The sequence below is a fragment of the Ciona intestinalis genome, chromosome 1 (genome assembly GCF_000224145.3).
Source record: "Ciona intestinalis chromosome 1, KH, whole genome shotgun sequence".
In the NCBI taxonomy this organism is placed as follows: domain Eukaryota; kingdom Metazoa; phylum Chordata; class Ascidiacea; order Phlebobranchia; family Cionidae; genus Ciona; species Ciona intestinalis.
Window position 1 is genome coordinate 9,220,127 of NC_020166.2, and position 24,068 is coordinate 9,244,194.

At 36.6% G+C, this 24,068-nt stretch overlaps 4 protein-coding genes and 1 long non-coding RNA gene across 6 annotated transcripts; 4 read left to right on the forward strand and 1 right to left on the reverse strand.

The window, feature by feature from the left end:
• Positions 1-843: 843 nt before the first annotated feature.
• LOC108949486 lies at positions 844-3,110 on the forward strand. Its single transcript, XR_001974722.2, has 4 exons — positions 844-1,898; positions 2,006-2,068; positions 2,121-2,158; positions 2,373-3,110. It is a non-coding gene; the product is annotated as an uncharacterized LOC108949486 (long non-coding RNA).
• Positions 3,111-4,232: 1,122 nt separating this feature from the next.
• LOC100186797 (GLIPR1-like protein 1) lies at positions 4,233-10,581 on the forward strand. The gene is made up of 10 exons (XM_002128696.5): positions 4,233-4,488; positions 5,425-5,541; positions 6,040-6,137; positions 6,680-6,827; positions 7,243-7,352; positions 7,714-7,829; positions 8,175-8,303; positions 8,622-8,766; positions 8,968-9,112; positions 10,015-10,581. The coding sequence occupies exons 1-10, from the start codon at positions 4,366-4,368 to the stop codon at positions 10,111-10,113; spliced, it is 1,230 nt and encodes a 409-aa protein (XP_002128732.1). The 5' UTR covers positions 4,233-4,365; the 3' UTR covers positions 10,114-10,581.
• A 700-nt stretch (positions 10,582-11,281) lies between these two features.
• Positions 11,282-12,716, forward strand: LOC100176574. The gene is made up of 3 exons (XM_002128615.4): positions 11,282-11,470; positions 11,707-11,865; positions 12,186-12,716. Exons 1-3 carry the CDS (start codon positions 11,317-11,319, stop codon positions 12,398-12,400), a joined length of 528 nt encoding a protein of 175 aa, XP_002128651.1. The 5' UTR covers positions 11,282-11,316; the 3' UTR covers positions 12,401-12,716.
• A 254-nt stretch (positions 12,717-12,970) lies between these two features.
• LOC100178891 lies at positions 12,971-15,110 on the reverse strand. Of its 2 annotated transcripts, none has more exons than XM_026840479.1 (4): positions 14,653-15,110; positions 13,961-14,115; positions 13,537-13,679; positions 12,971-13,256 (listed from the first exon to the last, which is right to left on the reverse strand). In XM_026840479.1, the coding sequence occupies exons 1-4, from the start codon at positions 14,655-14,657 to the stop codon at positions 13,173-13,175; spliced, it is 387 nt and encodes a 128-aa protein (XP_026696280.1). In that variant the 5' UTR covers positions 14,658-15,110; the 3' UTR covers positions 12,971-13,172. The 2 variants fall into 2 exon arrangements, with proteins under 2 accessions (XP_026696280.1, XP_002128539.1); XM_002128503.3 differs by lacking the exon at positions 14,653-15,110 and adding an exon at positions 14,272-14,362.
• LOC100181251 lies at positions 15,022-23,878 on the forward strand. The gene is made up of 17 exons (XM_002123568.3): positions 15,022-15,258; positions 15,419-15,631; positions 15,786-15,986; positions 16,234-16,461; positions 16,883-17,033; positions 17,655-17,709; positions 18,289-18,482; positions 18,753-18,805; positions 18,924-19,020; positions 19,487-19,745; positions 19,988-20,035; positions 20,469-20,602; positions 21,017-21,878; positions 22,257-22,412; positions 22,768-22,945; positions 23,292-23,363; positions 23,450-23,878. Exons 1-17 carry the CDS (start codon positions 15,022-15,024, stop codon positions 23,486-23,488), a joined length of 3,177 nt encoding a protein of 1,058 aa, XP_002123604.2. The 3' UTR covers positions 23,489-23,878.
• The last annotated feature ends 190 nt before the right edge of the window (positions 23,879-24,068 follow it).

Below are 24,068 nucleotides of genomic sequence, written 5' to 3' on the forward strand. Positions count from 1 at the left end.
TGTACTATTGGTGGAATTTCTTTTTGGGGGTTTTGTTTTTCCATCATGATCCAATCTTTGGATCAAACTTCTTTACAGCTCGATCTCTCATTTTATGTGTTGTGTCTACTTGCTTTGAATACATTTGTTTTAAATAAATAGACCTACACAACTTGATGCGAGTCCATTATACATTGGGGCCTATAACTGCCACACTTAAATTGGCCTATATATAGATACTGCACCTGCCTTGTTTAGACATTATAACTTTAATAAATATTGCTACGCACTAGAATGAATCACCAACAAGTAAATTTTAAATAACCAAGTGGAAGACTGCCTGAATATGGCAACACCTTGCTAAACTGTGTTAAGAGTTAAAGTTTCTCACGTAAATCGTCAGTAAAAGTCGGGTCAAACGTCGCTTTTAAAAACGCAAAAACTTAAAAGTATATAAATACAGACTCGATAAAGGAATATCTGCCGTAGGTTAACTTTTTGTTTAGATTAAATTAGTTTTTCCTGCCTAAAACTAACCCAAAAAACACATTACCAATATGCGATAATAGACGAGTGGGTCACATACGATTCAAAATGGCGCGCTTCAATTGACTTCAATTTTGAACACCAGATGCGCAATCTAGTTATATATATGATATCTATGGCGGGAACGAATGTTACCTTCTTCTTCTATTCTCTCACATTGTCTCTTTCGTATGATTTTGGTTTTCCCCTACATTAAACAGCGAAATAAAGTATTGTAAACGATGTCCTGATCTTATTTAAATTTATTTGTTGCGTGGGATAAGCACGAGGGCACTTTCATATCATAACATTACTATATATTTTGATTCAAGTTACATTTTTGGCCACAGGGAGCCATTATTGGTTGTTAAATTGTTATCCATACATTATACCCTTTGCACATAATATGCCATATTTCCTAACCGGGTTTTAAAAATTAGTAACGCGTTTAAGAGTAGCGGGGTAACGGTTACATATTTCTGTAAATATTATTTGTTTACTTTAACATGGGACGGTAAATAGCTATGAAATACACGTTCTATCTTACCGCAACCTACACTACAAATGCCCGGGGAGAAAAGAAATATAGGAAACAAAATCGGGAACACTTTAGTTGATTACCCCCGCTTTTCGTTGATTAATCCTTGGGTATAAAACAGCAACCTTACAACGCGGGTTCTTTACACGACGTGGCAGCTTGGATCAAGTTTGTTCTGCACCAGATTGGAATTATATTTCAAGATATAAGTTAAGTACTTCTTTATTATTAAACTATAATAACATATGACAGCAGTTATTATAAATCCTAATACTTATTCTACACAGTATTCCATTACAATACATTTCATCTTAATAGGATTATTTAACATACTAACATTATTTAATTAAAGTATTGTGCCTTGCGCATAACTTAACGTTTTAGTTTCTTATTCGATTCTTATTTTTGCAGATTCGCGACGTATCGTTATTACGTCACTATACGTCAGTCGCGACGTGACGTCACCGATTTAGCTTCCGTTGCGTCATAATTGATTTTGTTACATTAGTAGCGAGTCGGGTCGTCGCCGCGTCGTTATCGCTTCTTATTACTACGTCATCGTTACGTCAAACTCGTTTAGTGCAGTGTTGGTTTGACGACGTCACAATGCGGTTTACTTATGCGCATGCGCTTCGTGACTTTTTATAATGGGGCCCCATGCGCGTTTTGCGTCGGCGTAAGGCACATTACTTGTATATTATAATTTTATTTGCGCCATGAGCGTGAAGAAAGAAGATCAAAAGAATTGGTAAAGTATAGTTACAATTGGCATTATTACGTACACGAGTTTTTTTTATAGAAACATCGATGATGTGACGTCACGGAGTGGTGATGATGCAACAGAAGAACCCACTTCGTAAGTTATTGTTACGTCATAATCTTTACTGTTATATAATAAGTTATTGTTACGTCATAATCTTTACTGTTATATAATGCAGACTTAGAAAGATTAATATTTTTTAGAATATGGTATGTGATGTCACAGAGGAACAACCTGGATCGTCACGAGCGAAAGCAAGAACAAAGGTAATTATGACGTAATAATATACACTTGTATTTACCCATTACATCGTTACAGAAAAGTCGGCGAATTAAGCTGCAGAAGGAAAGCGCAAGGTAACTTATGTTTTAACATTATCACTATACAATATAACATAACAACAAATTCGGTATACAAATAATAAGTCTTCTGGAACTTAATATACCCAAGTATCACCAAATATTACAATTAAAACGTAGTACAGTTTCAAATAAACTTAAACTTTAGACATCGACGTAACTATTACGTTTAAAACCATTTTGTGACGTAACTACCATCTTTGTTTTGCAGACGAAGAACAAAGATGAAGACGCCAATATAGGATAAATGGTTTGGCGTTTAAAGTATATTATGTGTGTGTTCGTATGTGTGAGCGTGTTAACTGGTACACCCTTAACAGTGTTGCCTTTAAAAAGATCCCTTATCTGCTGGACCTAGTGTTGCCAGCTGTTTTTGTCAGTCACTACTATAGTGCATTTTGCAAGTCACTAAAATATATGCATTGAAACTATGGCGAACATCTTGCTGGATCAGATTTTGTTGTTGTACACTCTATTGTGTACTTCGTCTACAAAGGTCGAATCTTTCAACGATTCCGTATTGTCCTAATCGCTTGATAAGGAAGCTTTGTTGGTACACATATACTCGAGTAATATTGACACGCCGTATAATATGCGCATAAAATAAACAGTATCCATTTTATTGTTATGATATAATGTATAACCATCACCATGAGACTAATGTTTACAATAAAGCGTCGTGTAGCGTGATTGGGGCGATGGCCACGTCACAGTTACGCTACGACGTCGATACGGTGGGTCAGAGCAGTGTCATGACCCCGCGTTCGGTGCGGTTACGTAAGTTTTGAATTGAGTTACGTCACGGTCGGGTTGTTGCGTGGACGTCGCCGCCAGTGATGCTACGCTCGGATATTTAGGTCACTGTCAATGCGGTTCGTAACAACCTGGCGCAGTTTCGTAACGGTCGATGCGGTGCGTAACATCCGGACGTTATTATATTGTGTGAAAATACGACGAGAGTATCGCGGTACCAACATGGAGACTTGCCCTGCGATTGGGACATGCGGAGCCGTTGTTGGCTTCGACTCCTTGCGGTCGGACATACAATATGGTGTACACTGCAGATGATTATCTTTCAGAATTTGAACCTTTTTTCTTTGAATATATTTCAATGATTATGTCCACTTAAATATTTTTTTTGTAATCGACCATTTTTTGTTATGATTGAGCTGTTGTGTTTATTGCATGCTCTGTTGCACATTTTGTATTTGCACATCGTTGTATTATTTATTTCTTTTTGTCGTTGTCGTGCACATGTGTATGTGCATTCGCTGTATCATTTTTGTCTATTGGGGTTTCTTTAACCTGTGTGGACAGTAACATCCCGCAAGGGTTTCTCACCTAAGTAGAAACCCACTACCATTGGCTGGGGGCTTGTCGTGCCGTAGTGGCTTTCCACCAACGCCAGCCACATAAACTATGAAGGTATTTTAATCCTGTTCTTATTTTACAGAAAGCCGCCTCTATTAAACCTGTAGACAAACGCCACCTATTTTATTTGGCATTTAATCTATTGTATGTAAATTGCATTTGTAAATTTCTTCTCGCGTTTAACATTAACAAATAAACAATCAGGCAAGCTATTTACGGTAGTTCTCATTTTAAACGGTGTAGCTTGATTCCCTCCGCACGTGGGCAGTAGAGGGCTAAAATGCAATGTGGAATTGTTCAATTGATTAAATACAGTCCAGGGTTTATTTCTGACGATTTTTACGGTCTTGCTCGGGACATTGTGCTATAACCATGACGATATATCGATAGGTCACTGCTTATGGTCGTACAGTCACACTTTTACCGTTTTAAATGGACTGTTTAACTTTAAGTGGAAACGCATTGAAAGCACTACTCTTATAATGGAAATTATGTTTTATTGTGATGAGTCGACCGTTGTAGTAAACGGTTAATTAGTATTATGCCTATTAACTTAAATATACATGCTCATTAGTTAGAGCTTTGCTCTCTTGTAGATATAGGAGTAAAATTTTTACAAATTATTGGATGAAAGCGGTGACCGTTAACCTAATATTAAAACGTGATATTTACTTATTTCAACTTTTTAGATAAAAGATATTTTAGGTGAAAGATATCGTTCAGTTTTCTGGTGAATCATTCACATAAAACTTTCCATTAGAAGATACGAACCAAAACTCCCAACCCATGCCATTGAACTTCGGTTAAGAGAAACTCCCTTGGAAGTCTGGCATATGACGTCACGTTTCCGTTTTCCTGTATTGTCGAACAGTGTGCTGTGTGACGTAATAATCCAGCACACAGGTAGCAGGATGGCACGGGTGGTGTTGGTGTTGCTGGCTTTGGTTTGGCAAAATGTGAGTAACTATGTTAATATATAATATAGGCTTTAAATGCTTTACTATGGAATTTTGTAGGTTGGGAATATCCAGTCACGTATTGGCTGTTTACAGTGTTATAAAGACTGTATTATGCGTTTTTACTTTTAATAACGCACATCTCGGGACTGTAATAAAAGCAATATTTAAATATGGTATAGACTGGGGGAAGATGGGACGCCTCTAGCACTTAATGTCCAAATATCCTGATCGCGTTTTAAACATTTAACAACGGTTTATGGGTCGTGAGGATACGGTTTTATATTTCTTTGAATATTCTTTGTTTATAACCTGGAATGGGAGAAATAGAATGAAATGGTGTCTCAATTTTTGCAGCCCTATATGTCATAATGAGAATTAATAAATGTTATACTTATATTTTGCAATGTTAGAAAATTTTTATCCGTTTGTGTATTCCCTTTTTGTCTACAGCCGTGTTATAACCACGATGCATATTGTATGTAGCCTACTTACACATTTTAATAAAGGCACGAATTTAATTTCATAGCGCGCTATAAGATCTTATCTTGAGTGGGACTATAATTGAAATTAATGTTTTCCTTGTTGTCATATTATTAAGCTGTAGACGATCTCATAGTTTTTACATGTTATCAATAGAAATAAATACATAAATTAACAAAACTTACATTAGGGTGGGCATGATGGGACACCTTTTTATTCTACTTTCCCGTTCTATTTGTAGTAAACAAATAACGATCAAAGAATTATAAAATTATACCCCAACGACTACCATTTTTGTTATTGTTAATTGGTCGTTGTTAATTGTTAAAACACGATCCGGATATTTTGTGCTAAAAATGACCGTCTTCCCCACAGTTTATATATTTGATCGCATACAGTATAGCTAGTAAAATAACACGTGGAATCATGAATACCTCCTGCATTATCACCCAGGTAATTGCTGGAAGAGGTCCAACCACAATAACTTTATCTCCCACTGATATAAGAAAGATTGTTTCCATACATAATAAACTACGAAGGTCGTTGTCGTCGTCGAACATGAGATACATGGTAAGCGATGCATGTTTGTGTATATAGACCTTATGTTCTCTGGCGAGTAATAACGGGGGATTATTCTTCTACACCTAACACAAATGCTGTATTACTCACAGTCGAGTTATAACACGGGTGTCTTTTTACACCAGACAAACATGATGTATTTAAAGACCTAATGCGCATTGTAGAGTTGTTACATGGGTGACTTGATCTTATACAGCAGCTAAAACTCATAGTTTTGGGTTCGTGACATGGTGCTGCTAACTTTGTGGTTGTATGTGTCCTTAGAAAAATACCAGTGGTCACCTATGGCTGGCCAAGTTGCCAAAGAATAAAAAGCGTCACCCAAAATGTTACTTACGTGGTAACCTGTATATACGGGCACAGAGTGTATAATATAAAACAGAACACTCGTCTTAAAACGACTGTTGTTGCCTGGCCACGCAGGAATCAATAAGTTACACCAGCACATTCATTATTCAACACAATGTAAATCGAAGCCTTGTTCACCAGACATGGGACGACGAACTAGCAAGAGGAGCCACCGAATACGGAACGAAATGTCAGTTCTCTCACAATAGAGCTGGGTTCCACTCCAAGTTTAGAAACAGGTGTGGCATGTATTGTATATGATACCATATATGCTAAACATACAGTGATTCTATATTTACATATACGGCTTTCAAATTGGAAGTGTGTGACATCTACACATGGATTTACCAAAAGAGAGTAAAAACCTGGGCCATCTTACCTTAACCTACTATACATACTTATGTTTGGCTCTGTCGGCAAGAATTTGGAGGGCTTAAGTTTCGATGTCCTATTCAGTGAAACTCTTGCAGGAAGTTCAGTCAAAATTCTGTAAAATTCTTGCGCCAAAATACAATTTTAGTTCACCACACTGTGGGGAAAGATGAAACACTTTCATTTTATTTTCTTGTCTCATTTGGTAGTAAACAAAAAACACTCAAAAGATTATAAAATCGCATCTTCACGACTCCCATAGACTGTTGTTATTATTTGTTTAAAGCAAGATCAGGATATTGGGATGATATTATGTGCTAAAGATGTCGCATCTTCCTCCACCCTGCTAATGATAATTATATGCCTGGCAGAAACAGTAAATACTACAATATATAACTTTGTTTTGCAGCATAGGGGAAAACATATACGTGTCTCGCTCCCCGCTGTCGAGATTCGACCCCGTTGCAGCAACACAGATGTGGTTTGATGAGAAATCAGATTTCGATTACGCAACTTTAACGTGTGAAGCTAACAAGAAGTGTGGACACTATACACAAGTATGAGATAACTCTACAGTTGTATCATGTTAGAAGTACATATATGTTACAATGTTTTCCTATCTTTTGATGGCCACGCAGCCTTAAACAATTAACAACGGTCTATGGGAGCCGTGAGGATACGATTTTATAACTTTTTTATTGTTCTATGTATACTACCATTTGGGACAAGAAAATAGAATAAAATCTTTTCCCAGCAGTGTCTCATCTTTTCCAACCCTATTATATGGATATTATCTGCTGATATCCTAATTCCAAACTGTACCAGTTATAAGTAATTACGTACATAGTGTCAACCGCCGGTTTGTAACGACGAGCCAAGTGTTCGTTAAACAACTTCCTGACCGGCCTAAATCTGCAAATATTGCGATAATTTTGTTGCAATTCCGTTTAATTTGTTTTTATTCCATATAAGGTAGCATGGGCTGCGTCATACAAGATCGGTTGTTCGCTCACAATGTGCGATTACGTCAGTGATTTTGAGCACGAGGATTCACATCTCTTTATTTGTAATTATTCACCAGCGTAAGTTGAAATATTACTGCCCACGATACAACACAAACTTACACTGAGTTAGCTATTTAAAACAATTCTGCTGTAATTAAACAAAGTGTGTATAAGGATTATAGTAGGGTGGGGAAAGAAGGCACACACCTTTCACTCCCTTTCTCTCGTCCCATTTGGTATAGTAAGCAAAGAACATCCTTATAACTTCCATAGACCGTTGTTAATTGTTTAAAACACAATCATGATATTTGGATATTATGTGCTAAAGGTGTCACGTCTTCGCCCAACTTACTATATGTTACTTATACATTGTGTATTGTACCTGCTGTTTACGTCATAGGTATACGTTACTAGCTTGACGTAAACATTTTTCATGCAGGGGAAACGTATATAGTTCAGTGGATGGCAAGCCTAAGATGATGACCCCGTTCTTGGTGGGAGGGGCGTGTTCTAAGTGTGAGGATACAACGGATACTTGCAACAATAAACTGTGTGGTAAGGTGTTGGGGTGGTTGGGTTATGTGTATAGTATTGTAGGTGTAGGATAGCAGCGATAATGCGTTAAACTATTATTGCGGATGTTTTGAAATGTAAAACATATGGTATATTTAAAGGTTTGGGTGTTTTTTATTTACAGCAATAAGGTTTGTATGTTGGTATAGTATACTGTGGGGTAAAATTGGTGCAGTTATATAGCACATAACATTCAAAATGTCCTAATCGTGTTTTTAGCAATTACTCACAGTGAGCATAGGGTGGAAGAGTTACGGTATACCATTGATTTTCAATACCAAGAACCCTAATATGTTGATTAAACCAATCTCCTACACTTATCTACAGCAAACGCGCTCAGAGATACAACCCATCTTAACCTTCCCCCACAAAACCCCCCAACACTTGGTCCTTTAGAACCCCTGGCTCCATTGTCACCTGATAAAGTTGAGTGTGACGTCATGCAGACGTCATCAGGTATGTTGTTGGAGCATTTATCAATATCTGTATCTATAATAACACACTTATAATAACACCAATTTAAGTATAGTATGGGATGGGGTAAGATGGGATACCGTCAGCACAAAAGTTCCCATATTTCCTGAACGTGTTTTAAACATTTCACAACACTATTTTAGAGTACATGTCCCAAAATACTATATATGGTATAACGTGTAAGCGTGTACAAGATGTATGAAACAGAACATCCAGGTTATAACGAGTGTCTCTGCCTCACCACGCGAGGTTTAACAATTGATAACATGAATTATTGCACCCATCATCGTGTTATTACAGGCAAGAGTTTGGTCGCAGCAGTGGTCATATTATCCTTGTTCTTGGTTGCTCTCTTGTTTTACACATTACGTCGTGAGAGGTCAAGGTTAAACACCAGACTTACTGTGATGAACCCTAAAGCGTCCACGGCACATACACGGTTCAGGTGATGATTTAAATGCAGATTTAACTCAAATTTTTGTGTATCCGCCCTACTATAATGCAATATTCGTATGTTCGTCGTTGCACTCCTTTTAAATGGTCAACTTATTTCCGCCCACCCCTTTCTAGAATTGCTTGAACTGCGCAACCACTGTAAACCAATTACAATAATGGTGACCGTTAAACAACTTTCGTTTCTCACCAGCAATCAAAACACTCCTGTCCCATCGAGACCTACGTCACCAAAACGTCATTCCATAATTTCCAACAACAGTTTGAATGTGAACAAACTGCATGGCAACAGCAACTTAAGAAAATCATCGTCGCCTGCTATCATCGTGCAACGAATGGTGGGTGACTGGGTGTATCGCTGTAAACTGCTATATATTGTAGTGTGTAAATCTTATATGAAACCAAAGCTTATACGAAATCATAATTGTGCTCCAATCCAGTGATCACTAATAAAGTTGTCTTATTGTCAGCCATACAGAACTCGTTTTACACACTAGTTTTAAAACGACTGTCGCGCACTTGTTTTAAAGCACACTCGTTTTAAAATGACTGTCGTTGCTCCACCACGCGAGGATAAATTCATTTATTTCAAGAAATTAAACTTAATGTGATTCGCGTTCTAGTGAATATTTATCAAGCAAAACTCTTCCGGCAAAATTGCCCCCTTCGTTTCTACGATCAAACTGACCTGAATATAACTTTTAAAAGTCAATTAACCTTGCCAGCAAACATTTACGATAACATTGATTTAGCTATAAAATTGCTGTGCACATATATTTGTATACATTATACCCTCATTTGACCAAGGACTGTTTGCTTAAAGTTAATATTTCCGACTAATGTTTGATAGCAATGTTTGAATTACTGTGTGTGTACAAACGTTTGCAAAAGATTGCAATAACAAAGTGTAGCAATCATTTATTGCGCTTTTATATATGCAGGGTGGGGAGGTGGGACACCTTTCATCCTATTTTCTTGTCTCATTTGGTAATAAACAAAGAACATTTAAAGAATTATGAACCGTATCCTCACGACTACCAAACAGACCGCTGTTGATTTTTTTAAACTCGGTCTGGACATTTGGATATTAAGTGTTAAAGGTGTCCCGTCTTTCCCCACCCTGGTATATATGATCATTAGGTCACAGGTGTTCATACACTTTGTGCCAGCTTACGAGTTACTATGTATGTTACTTTGTGCTTGATTCTTTTTTGGTTAATTAATACCTAAATGCTCACAGGAAGGGCGAAGGTTCCTACCTCCAAACACATACAGTGCACCAACCACACCATGCAGACCTAAACCACCTGTCCCACCAAAATTTATCAACCGAGTGTAAAGCATACAAGTCACCCGCCTTGGATTTGAATCCAAGATCTTTTTTTGCCAAAATATTAACGCCTTGAATCCAAGGCTGTTGCTAATAATCAGTGTTTTATTTCACAGTATTTCATAATATTTATCTACTACGCCTCGTAAGTTGTTGTCCCGCCCCACGAGGATAAATATGTAGACGCACATTTACACTGCTATTGACGAACGTTAACGTTCTTCAAGCCTCTAATAGGAGCAATAGCTGGACCATTGGTTTAAGCTGTAATTTGCCAAGTATTATGTATTTTTTGTAATACATTTAGCAATTTAACACGAATGTGATAGATTGAAACGCTTACAAAGCATAATGAGCGTGTTTAGTATTGGTTTTAATCGAAAACGTGTTTTATTGTTATACCATGCCTTTTTCCGTGTATTATTTTTTGTTACTGTAATCCGAAACAAATACAAGTTAAGCTATGTTAACCATTAATGCGTATTTAGCATTCCATGATTTCAACTTTCCGACCTCGTCGGATGAGTTGTTCAAACACGAAACCACCAAGGACAAATAACAAATGTATTTTGACCATTTTCGACTTCATATTTCGTCCATGGTAACTCATAAGCTGGCACAAGGTAGGGGAAACAGTACACCCGTGTTATAACAATTTTCGTTGCTCCATCACGCGAAGATAATAATTTATATTTACCCATAACATGCATTTAGAACTTTATTTGTTTGTAAAGTTAAAATATTGCAACCATGCTGCAAAACAAATGTTACGTCATTGCATCGTCATCACTTATCTTGCTGATGTAAATTTTATGAATAAAACTTGCAATGCACAAGTTCATGGTTCAGGCAAGTTTACTAAACGTCCTCGCGTAGTTTTAAGTTTAAACCAAAGTTCTTGTTACCAGTAATTCCCATTACTGTGTTGGATATTTTTGGAACTCTCCTATCGCGAAGCCTTCGATTCACAGAACGACTCTCATTATGACGTCATAAGATTGTCAATCCGCCTTCGCGATTCTCTTTCTCGGACCACTCGCTGCAATTCTCGCCATTCTTTCGCTGTGTTTGCTCAGAGGTTACGTTAGGTCGAATAGTAAATCGGTTACTCCAGGTCGCGCGAGTGGCGTGAGAATCGAGCGAACGAAATCGTCGTTATAAACGCGAAGTCGGGCTTCTCTGTTTCATTCGTAGACTGATATAAACGTAACAATGCCGCCTGTGACGTCAAATATAGTATTGAGGGTATATGAGAGCCAGCCAAAAGTTGAAAAGAAAAAGCTTAGAAGTCCGAAACGAACAAGAAAGTCACCGAGAAATAATCGAAAAAATGAACAAGATCTTAAACTTGATACGAAAGAAATATGTAAGTTAATTATTTAGTCGTATTATTTATGGGTGAAAACTTACCGCGAGCCACTTTACGGGATTTAGGCGATTACCACTATACCACATAATTATTAAGTTACCCCCGACTGGATTGGAACTTCTAACATTATATTCTTAATTTGGTTCATAGTGAATATGGGGATAAAAATATAGTGTTTTTGGACTTACACTTTAAATTACAGTTTTATAAACGAATCAATCTTTTATTTTAAGGTGGCAACAGACTTGTGTACACTCGTGACTCTTTAATGGCATTCCGGGATTCCCCCACCTCGAGAGTTGCCCCCAGCCTCCCGATCATACCAGGAGTTACAGCACCCAGAGAACCAAAAGAAATGCCAGAAAGCTTGAAGTTAAAACTACAGAAGAAAGGTAAGAATATCTGGTGTGCAATGTTTGGTATAAATTATTTTATTATTGGCACGTTATAATGGCTGTTATTTATGGTTAATTTTGCATTCTTTTCGTCCTATTATCTTTTTACGTTTCTTACTCTAACCGAAAAAATTAATAAATTTTAAGTTGTTTGCTCGGTTCTTACCCACAGTTAAGCTTATGCATGCTAGCGTAGCGGGGTCGTTATAACATGGGCGTTGTTTCATACACCTCGTGGCAGCTTACGAGCTGCGACGTACGTCACTTTATGGGTATTTTAACATGACCCATTTTTATTTCCCCCCTTTCATTCACAGGAATTATAATCAAAGAAAATGTTCTACCACCTACGTCACAAAACGGCTCATTGACGTCACAAGTGGATTCAGTGACGTCACAAAAGGACCGCTCGAAGCAACAAAAGAAACCTCTGACGTCACAGAACACTTCACATACCTTAAAACTTTGTTCTTCTGACGTCACAAAGCCCCTATGTGACGCCTTTAACTCGTGCATGCTTCACGTGATTTAAACCATCCGTATGACGTCATTATTACGTCACTAATTTAATTTAAAACTCCTGTACACAGTTTTATATCCTTTGAAATTCCACTCTTATACACCGCGTGTTCCGTTTCAATGCAAACTTGTCCATATATTTCCTATTTATTACTTAGTGTGTTTAAGCTAATAATTCGTTGAATTAGGTCACCACCCGCTTTACAATTGTTCTTTAATAATGGTATTTAATGCCGATAGCGCTGCGTGATTATGACGTCACAGGCGCATGCTCCTCACGTGCGCGACCTCATTGTTCTTTATTGTTAAACAATAAACGTTACTTGTGATAGTGGCGCGTTTCTGAGTAAGAGATTTATGGCGTAATTATGTAGTTAATGATTAGCTTAAGGCCACTACAGCGTAACCTATACTCTACATATGTAAAGTACTACATTATGATACGAAATGAGACCTGGGATCATGTTTAGGTATCTATGTTGGGATTTAGGCCAAGTTGGCTCATTACCCTAACACCAGTACTATGTTGACACTCCATATCGCATGGATCTCACCAGACGTTGAAGCCTGTCGCTTCCGCGAAGATGGTCCAGGGCTTTAATGGTAACATTACAGCGTAATTCCTTTTATATTCAAGCTATCTTCGAAAACTAAAAAACATAGAAACAATATAAAACAAATGAACTGAAACACCCGCTTTGTGATGTCACACAACCAATTTTTGACGCCGAAGCAAAAACGATTCGCGTAATAACGTCAAAATTTCCATTCGGCAGATGGCGCCCTTACCGTTCAAGGGGGGCAGGGGTTTCCGCTAGGTCCAACAGAAGTTGTTCTTCAGCGGTTCGCCATTTAGGCCGTAGGTATATCTATAGAAATGTTTGAATGTGTATAGCAAATTGTAAAACGATGGTTAAATCTGGTATAAAATGCAACATACTAATATACTATATTTTAATAACTCGTCTGTGGACATCCGAGTGGCAACCATGGTTAAGCCACTCAGGTTCCCACCCACGAGAATATAAATAACCAAACCAACCAAAAGTCATGTATGCTTATCCACACACCATCATAGATTTAGAAACTCGACTGTCAATAAAAGTTTTATCAGCTGTTAGTTAAAAACTAACGAGTACATAGTTTTACCTCCACGTAAACTATTGTAGCTATGATAGCAAAGAACACGCCAACAATCGCAATATATAAGTTAATTGGTCGTCCCATAAAACGAGACGAAACTCGGTTCTGTAATCTTTCAAGAGACCTTCGACCTCTTTCCTGAAATTTGCCTAAAAATATTAAAATGGTGTAAATTTTGGCATAAAAAGAAAAGAGCCTTTTTTATATATGCGAGGTCCTACGTGCCCTACGGCAGCTATAAGGGCACGTCAGGGGACCTGGGATTTAAGACAGAGTATGCGCATTGCCCCCTAAAACGAAGATAATGCAGCCTGTTTAATCTATGTGGTTATAACCGTGATAGTAATTTTAAAACACTATATTTACTTAAGCTTGTAACCGTGTAACTTACAGTGCTAAATTGTAACCGCATTCTAATAGTTTGTTTTACCCCATGCTCCTTCTTGCATTCGCCGCGTCAGAGGTATTGCACTATAGAATGAGTGGCGTTTGCTGCCACCTTCAGTAGTTTCCTTATCCTGTACCTCAACGTCTTTATCAGTATTGCTTGTTTCGGGGACATTATTCGCCTTTTCTGTTGCCATTCTGTATACAAATATACATCGTATATTTAAAGTTTTAGTGCCAAACATCAGATGTTCGAGTAGTAAAATTCGGAATATTTTTATTTAGTTAAATGTGATATGATAATAAACCATCACGGTAAATGAACTTGTACGGTATTAAAGTATACTCGCTTACCTGTTTTTAGTATAAATAGGGATAAACTACGCACTTATACTAATTTTTTGTCTTAATGCAAAAAAAGTTTTCTGATTTAAAAATATATAATTTACGAATAGCATTGTGACGAAAGAATCTTGTGTTTGACGTCATCTGGGTGGTATAAAAATGGTATAAAAAATTCTAATAACAAACTTAATATACATTTTATTTAAAATTGTGGGTGAAACTATTTATTTGTAATCAATTAGGTTTTGGAGCTTAACAGAGAAATTCCGTTGCCAGCTTCGAATACAGATTGTTGAAAAACTGCCAATGTTTCCGGTTATTGCTGAAAATATTTTGTTAATCAAGTACCATGACAACTTAACGATACTTTGTGTGCCTATAAATACGTACGTCATTAGCTCTAGAACGAATGGCGGTGTGTTTGTGGTAATCTGTAATTATCATTCACTCCGACGTGTAAATGGCCTTGGGCAAAAGAAAGCGACACAGATTCGTTGTTTCACCGCTCTCGAAAGTCCAAGTTTCTTGATCATAAAAAGAGTTGTTAAAGCATTATTGTTTAACGAGTTTCGTAGGTCAAAATAATTCACTTGGTGAACAGCGACAGTTTTTTGTTGAACCTCAATTTGGCATGGTGAGTTTATAAAAGTTTACGAAAAAGCAAAGTGGTATATGAAAGAAAAAATATGTAAAGAAATGTATTTGTTTTAGTGTGAAAATGTATATGATCACTTAGCGTAAAAAGAAGGTAGATTCATAATGAAAATTAAAGGCAAATCTGCCAAAACTGTTAAAGCTAAATCTAAAGCCCCAAAAGAGAAAAGTAAATCTAAAGCTGTCAAAGTTAAAACGAAAAAGGATAAAAAAGTACGAAAGTCAAGAAAACCTAAACAAAAATCGGAAACTAAAGCACGAAGTAGAAGTAACTCAAGAGATTCTTCCAGAAATTCAAGAAATAATTCGTCACGGCGAAAAAAGAAGAAAACTAAAAAAAAGGTCAGTATATGTTAAACAAACCCCAACGTGGGCTAAAAAATATCAACGATACAAACATCTATGACAAAACTACATAGAAACCTAACTTTCATTAATTATACGTCACCTCCGTAACAAGGGACGCTAATTTCGAATGTTACAGAACGTTTTTCGTGATTAGGTTAAAAAAGAAAAGAAAAAACAATCTGACGATGTCATCATCGATCAACCACGAAGGAACAGTAGCCTTGGTTCGCGCGAATCAGGACGTATTGCTAAACCAGAACGTCCATGGTATAAGAAGAAACGAAGTAAAAAAGATCCAATCGTTTATTCTTGTTGTGGATTTTGTAGTCTTGGTGCTGGGAGTTTGCTAACGGGCCTTATATATATTGTAAGTAAAATGATACTTTACTAATAACTTAATAACACCTACCGCCAACCTCTAACACTTTACAATTTACACCAGCCTAATCTGTAACGTATTGGAGTCTTCACTCGTGCCTATTCATATTTATGGAGGTTTTACCAATCCATTCTGATCACAGGGGTTATGTATTGGATACACAGTGTTACGGGTGAGTGACTTCAGACAAACCAGTGGACGAAAGTCGACAATTTGGTCGAGCTCAGATGGAATCTTTATGAACATTTGGAGGATTATGTTGATAGTAGGAATGGGGTCGGCAGCCTTGAATATGTTGGGAGCTCTTGTTATAATGATTGCTTCGTGCATATGGGGACAAAAGGTAAGTTAAGCTTAAGGTTTTTATGGAAAAAAACTTTTGGCTCTATACCTAAATTTGTTTTATTCTGTATAACTGAGGTCCTAGTCAGAAGACTTTGGATTTAAGACAGTTTGCCCTCAACTCCTACACCCCAATTCTTGTACTTTATATTATTGCAAACATAAGTACGATTATCATATGTTTTATTCAAGCTATGCTACTTTGTTATACATGCTAACATGCTATCAACTGTACATTATGTTCTTAGGAACATTACATCAAGATGAGAAACTCTTCAATTATTTGGATGGTAGTTACTGCCATTGCTATTATATTCAATGTGGGTGAAGCTGTTTATGTGACGATTATTCCTTGGAAAGAACTCAACCCTCATGATTCAAATCCTTATTCACCAACCAACTATCATCATTATTCAAAGATAAAGAACAACATGGCTACCTTGTGGGGCCTTACTGGCTGCCACATTGTATTTTATGTAAGTACAATGTTTATATGTAAGCACCTACCATGGGGTGGCAAGGTGGGCAGGCCTACTCTGGATTTTTGTGCACTGCATTACTGAGTAAACATTGTAAGTCTGAAAAAGATATTCCTGGCCCTTTTTTTAAGAGCTTTAAGGGGTTAATATTTGCCTATTAGCAATAAGATATCATCGTTCAGTGTCTTGTTTAAGAACACACTACTTCTATTTGGATGAACAAATAGCCTGGTGCCATAGCTAACCTACCTATAGCCCAAAATATAAAAGTTTAAAGCTTAACTTTTGCTATCAGTATCAATATTAGGGCTAATGTGACCTTGGATTTTAACTATCACTAACTGCCTGCAATTGTAAGAGTCCAGCAGTTGTAATTGTGTGGCTGACTAACACATATACTTTTTCTTCATGTCAACAGATATACCTCATAATAGTGGTAATATCATACCTACGCCTCCTTAAATACAAAGGAGCTCCAAAAGTAGGAGTTGATCCAACAGGTAGCGATGAAGAGGTTGTTGGGGTGTTGAAACGATCTTCTCAACAAAGTTCATTCAATGAAAGAAGAAGTAAAGATGTTTTACCTTTTTCCTTTTTGTCTATATATCTCTGTATTACTGTAGATCATAAATTTGACCATAATCTACTTATTCCTGGCAAAAAATATGGGGGGATTACTTTATTAGCAATATTTTAACACCATATATTCAATTTTGAAAAGAAAGAGTGTTTGTATCTAGACCAGAATTCATGAAGCAGCATATGACATTACCTCTGCTCGTGACCTTGTTGCTTAAAAGGGCAAATTGTTAAATTTATGTATATCATATTAAATATAACATATGTAAATACACTCCTTCAATGAAAGGGAAATAAGAAAGTTGGTTCTTACTTATTCCTCCTGTCTAAATACTTTTAAATGACTGTTTTCCACATTTTTTTTTGATCACAATCTATTACACAGTTACATGATTGTGAAATACTTTTAGCACACAGACAAAATTTCCTTGGATAGTATACATCACATTAGAACAATGCATAACTTAAGTACAGACTTGGATGTTAAAACTTATAACATAAATAAATATCTACTTTAAAATCTTGTTAAAAACATCTGAGTTTCCTAAATGCAGGTTTTGTTTATGAGCATGTTATTATTATGACATCATAATGTTGCACAACAAATTTAGGTCAAAGGTCAAATATGTCGCAGCAAAGTGAACAAGCCAGTTCTTATGCCTCAAGGTAGTTATGGTCTATTTATAGTGTGGTGTTCTTGTTATATTGTATACAACTATACTCTAAAACTAAATACATTATTAATGCCTAGGGTGTGTGACCTATTATTATTATTAAAAAAATATACAAGAATGCAATTGGGCTAAGCTGTAAGTTTATGCTTAGGAATATGACCTTTATTGTTAACACAACTATTTAAAGGGAAATATTTTAGGTAAATATGTCCTGAGGTTTTACCTAAAAAGATACATATTGGAAAGTTATGTAATGTCATATTGGCTGATAAAATCTATTCTTTACAAATACAGTACTTACTTACAAACTATTAAAAGTTGATCTGTTTTCTTTGGGTGAGGTCCTATGAGAAACTTACCAGGGTACCTGAGATTTATGCCAGGGTTTACCTATTACCCCAACTTTATATGCACATTCTGCTCTGTAAGTGTGATTTCCTACAATAAGCAATATATTACCTATTGCCACCTACAATGGGCATAGTAGCTTGTATGCATTTTTAATTAAAAGCAGGGGAACTAGGGATTATTAACTCATGAATTTAATTTATGTTATATGTTGTTATTATAGTGCTGACTTATATCGTTCAACGTATGGAAATCCTGCCTTCATACCTGATAACACTTATGAAAACTGGCCGAAAAAGGATGATGCTGCAAAAAGTGATGTCACAGTTGTAGAAATGCCGAGTCGAGCCGTTGCGGATGAAGCAAAGTCAGCAACGTCGAGTATCTATGATCTGCCGCCAGAGGAGCAATATGATGGTAATTTGATTGACAGCTATGTAACTATTTAACTATTCATCCTTGTTTGGCTCTTTAAACTTTTATTAACTGTGTACTCAGTTTTTATTTTAGTTACTACTTTAGTGTATTCCTAATTTAAAAACTACATCTTAATTTACCATTGTGTGGTATCATTCATTATGAGTTATAACATAAGTGTCTTTTTAGTTCGTATATACCATACACACATGATGTGTTCATGCATATATATACATGTATATACATTAATGTGTTTAAACTTTAAAACAGACACACCAGTCGAACCAAAGAAAGAAGAAAATAAAAGTAAAGAAAAACCAAAGGTTTGTAGTATACCTACTCTACCTTGTAAATGGTGGGTGACCCAAAGGTTACCAGGTTCAAAACCCACCAACTTTAGTTCTGTATTGATTCCTTTGTTTTACTTGTTTTATTTCACAGCCTGAGACAAAGGTTGAACAAAAGCCTCCATCTGTTTCCAAAACTTTGGATATCGAATCGAACTCTTTAAAACGACAAGAAGCAAAAATAAAGTCAAGTAAGTTCTGTACAATTTATAGTTGTGAAGATTGTGGTAATTAAAATAACAAAAAGTAGGACATATTGTACTTTGTGCACAGTATATATTATTACGCAAGGGGTGATAGGAAACTCATGCTTACATAGTTACGTCCCAAGTCTCCTGGAAAACCATGCAGGACCTCACCATTATGGAACATAAATAATTAGGCACTGTCAAGTATGCTATGGTCTTCATATTTGTTTTGCTTTAAAATCTTCAATAATAACTATTGTGCATGTTAGTTGCAATACATCATGCAGTCCATAGTTGTACAATGTATATTTACATATATTCTTAACCAATCAGTTTATAATAAAATGTGCCCATTTAATAGAGCTCCGCTCTCTTGTCCACACTTTTTAGACTAGAGTTATTAGACACTGAACATTAAGATATAGTTCATAATTGTTCTGTTGTTTTAAATACTTTAATCATTATTTAGGCACTGTGACATCATCAGTGACATCAACCCTTCCACCAATCCTAAAGAAGTCGACCTTACCCCGACATTCCAACTCATTCGAGTCTAAAACTCGCCCGATAAAACCCATGACACGAAGACCGCCTGTGAAGCAACCCCCAAAGAAGGCTGAGCCAGTTAAACCTGACATTCAACCTGAAGTTGTGTCAAAGTTTTTTAAGAGGTTGGAGTCGGAACGATCGCATCCGAATGGTGGAAATCCTATGGAAGAAATGTTTAGGTCTGTACGCACACTTTGATTCTATTAGAAGACTATCTTAATAAAAATTAAACATAAATGGCTCATTTGTTTTCTGCGTCTAATGACCACCCTTATTTTTTCCAACTAAATGTGATTTTTTTAAAGCGTGTTTTAACAACTCTTATTTTGTCGCTATTTGTTGTCTTTTCATTTAAAATATTTTTAAATCTTTGCTACCGTAATCGAAGACAAATGAAGTTATTAATATTAGTATTGTTCAGGTTGTTTGGAGGAAGTTTGTGTGACCAACATCCAGAGAACTGTGAGAGGTGGGTTGTCTTAGTTATCTGTATATAAACTGTCACTGTCTGGCATATTAAACTTGTTTAGCTCTTTTGGCATTTATTTGGGTATCATCTTAATATAAACTGTTGCTAACAGGCTTATTACAAGTGTAAGTCTAAAAATACTGGCATTTTTATGTAACCAATCATAAGCGATGAAAAAAGATCCCTCTCAGATTTATCCTATGTGCCTGACAGCAATGGTTTATATACTAATACATGTTGCCCTGTTTTTAAAATAGTTCTTCTGTCATCTTCCTTTAAGATCTCCGTTAAAACAGTTCCATAACATAGAAGGGTTTTGTTTTGCTTGCTTGGTGCCTAAGATTTACTTATTGATTACTTGTTTACCCAAAAAGTTACCTTGCATGAACAATATACATTTATCACCTTTATACTTTACCATTTACTTCTCCAGGTATCTTAAATCATACAAAGATGTTCGTTCAAGGACAAGCCATATAAGTTCAGTGCGAGATCCATTTGAATATGAGGTGAATCCTCCACCACCGGTTGCTCAACAACCTCAACCACAGCAGTTTCCATTATTAGGTTAGTTATGTTTAGTGTGTTGTGTTAATAGGTGTTGTAGCACAGTGATTAGGGCCCATCTCATAATCAGAAAATAAAGAGTTCCGAGATCAATGCTGCTTACATTGTGGGTGTATGTTGAGCAAGTTCCTATGTAACAAATGTTCCAGCCCAGTGGTCACTTCAAAATTCACTGTAACTGAAAAGCAGACATGAAAAGCAGGTTACATTTTTGTTCAATTGACCTATTATATATTAGTATTTAGGCACTATCCTATTATATATGGATGAGGTCCTGCAGCGTGGTATGTGATGGGTCCTAGAAAATAGGCCAGAATCGGTATGTTATCCAAAGACCCTGGGTGCTACCATTTTGTGTGTACAATTAAGACCAGTACGAATATAAATAATTTTGTACAAACAATTTTTTTCCAGCCGATGACATATACACCGATCATTCAATGTATGGAGGTTATAATGATCATTCATTACATCACAATGATCGATTCTACCGTCATCAATTTCACAACTTCAACCGACCGGAACCTGTTAATGGTTTCCGGCCCCAGTCACGGGTCACCGGTTATCGGCCTCCACCAAAACCACTCATGCGTGAACCCCCTCGTAACTATTACCCGGAACCGCCGCCTCCTTACCCCATGCATCATTACCCCTATTCAACCCACAGCAATAACTACTATGATGACAGTATATATTATGACAGCGAATGCAGCATGTGTGAATACGGGAGTATATACGGTGACTATGGGTCGTATTATGGAAGTTACGGTGAATTTTACCCACCCAACCCACCATCACATAGTTTACCCCCAAATTACCCTACCCCAACCCCACACACATTGCCCCCAAATTACCCCAAGCACCCCCCTTACACCCCTTCACGGCGCACTAGTGGAACAAGCATTACCCCAACTTGGTTTCCCCTACAAGAAGATGACTATTCCATCTACCCATCACCCCCACCCACCTTTAAACGAAGCAAAAGCCTCCCAAATATCCAGGACCCGCTAAAAATGAGACCTCCATCTTACTTAAGTGAGGACAGGGCGCCGGTATCTCCAGCTTTTGTCGTTCCCTCGCCACGGGAAGCTACAAGAGTTAGCAGATCTTCTTCATTTGCTGATGACCATCTGCCTGAGGTCATCCAGGATGAGAGAAGAGTAAGTAACTACAGTGGATACCATACAGGTGATCTTAGGAACAGAACTTCCCACACTGCTGATGGTTCAAGAAGTTTCAAACGAGAAAGGACGAAGAGTTTTTCCGAAACATCACGGTAAACATTGTTTCTGTTCAGTTTCTTTTATGATGCATTGGTGTTGTGGTAATGCCAAACAAAGGATGTTAGGAGTTAGCCAAGCAAAGAATGTCAGGTGGTTGATCTATCGATCCAGTATAGTTGCACCATTATGGGAGCCGCAAATTACCTATATGTTTAGTAAGACGGCAGGAGTTGTATAAATTATAACCCGATTACGTTTTACAGTGATTATGACAACTCCAAAGTTGTATGGAAAAGTATCATTTATTCAGATTTGCTGTATAAACTGAAAAATAACTGAATCTGCCAATATATAGCCTTGTAGCATTAAACTAACAGCGTATGAACCTTGTCTGACCTCAAATTAATATTAACAATGTTTATACTTGACAGTCGCGCTTCATTTAACATCGGTGACGATGCTTCAAACTACGAGGAACTGGGGAGTATTTATTCGACATTCAACCTCATTAGCTCCCCCGGTGGTAGACCTCCTATGCGACCGAAGTCTTCAGCATCACAGAGATTATCCTCAGATTTTCCATCTAGGTTTGTATATCACAATAATTTAGTGCCAGATGTTCATGTATGGATACACAAATATACATATCACCTACAAGTTAATATACATGGGAACTCGTAAGCTGGCACAGGTGTATAAATTCTTGTGTTATAACAACTGTCGTTTTCCGGCCACCTTGAGGATAAACAAGTAACATTTATTCATTTTTTATATAAGGTTTTTATTCTCTTTTATTGTTCAATTTGTTAGTAAACAATGAATATTCACTCCTGAAGGGAATTTTTACTGTTAGAAACATGTTTAAAAATCATGAGATTTAGGTGTTAATAGTACTCCATCTTATCGACCAGTACTATATGTTAATTTTACCACAATATTCAGGAACCCTCGTTTACCCCCTCGTAGCCCAGTGATTCCACCAAGGGTGCCATCATTTGGGGGTCATGACCCCTATCCTGATAAACACATCAGCAAGGAACGTCCAAGCTCAATTTTACGAAGCAGTGAATCGTCACTGGATGGGACAAAAGCGCTGGTACCGTATAAAGGAAAGTCCCCGGTAAAAACTGTTTATTTCTTAAGGTTTTAGGTCATGAAGAAGTACCTTGCACCTTATATGTAGATTTACTTGTACTGTGAGGCTGTGTAATAGGATGTATAACTAATGGCATATGAATGCATACACATATTTGAAGCTTTATTATTTTATACTTATCTTGTGCAAAACAAACAGTTGTATAAGTAGTAACCCAACCCATTAGTTAGCAATTTAGCCTACATATGAATATATCATGAGTGCAATAGGCTGGTTTTCAACACACATGGTGTTTGAGTGGATGCATGGATAAAAGATGTATTCCTGTGGTCCGGAAAACATTATTTATTACTTAATTCATAATTTTCAGAATCATTTTCAAAGATCGAAGTCATTTCGCTTCAGTGATCAACATTCAGACAAGGAGTTAAAAACAAAACAGGTAACATGAACGTACCAACTATTGTGTTAAAACTTTCCTATTTATTTAAGCCACAGCTTTATTATCATACAAACTATTCCACACAGGTGAAATTTGGCAGCACACCAAATCTACATCATATTTGATTTTACCAAGAACTGAAGAAATGAAAGTATATTGAGAAATTTAACTTGATCTCAAATGTCCTGATACTCTCTTCTTAATGATGCCTACAAAACTTGCATTTCCCTTTTTATCCAAGAGAAAAGTTTGCTCTTGTTCCTGCTAAATATCACACTTTATCAACTTTGTATGGTTTGTGGAACGTGATAGCTCACATTGTACTTAGGCAGTTATCTCTTATGTCCACTTTATAAATCTGACACTGGTTAGAAAAGAAATCCCAGCTTTAGAAGTTGTGATTATTGTTGCATCAATAATATTTATTGTTGCAACTATTGATTTTTGCTACTTAAGTGTTTCCCCCCATTCTCTTTCCCTTTGTTTATTTGCAATAAAGTTTCTTGGTTGTGCAAGATATTGTGATATTGTTTCTCGGTTGTGGTTTAGTTAAAAGATATATTCGTTAATAAAGATAAAAATATTTTTATACTTTGATTGTTTTCCTAGTCGGATTTTGTTCAAATAAATACATGACTAAATGTTTAATATGAATGTTTTTTAGATTTTTAACTTCCTAACCTAGAGAAAATAAATACATTTTTT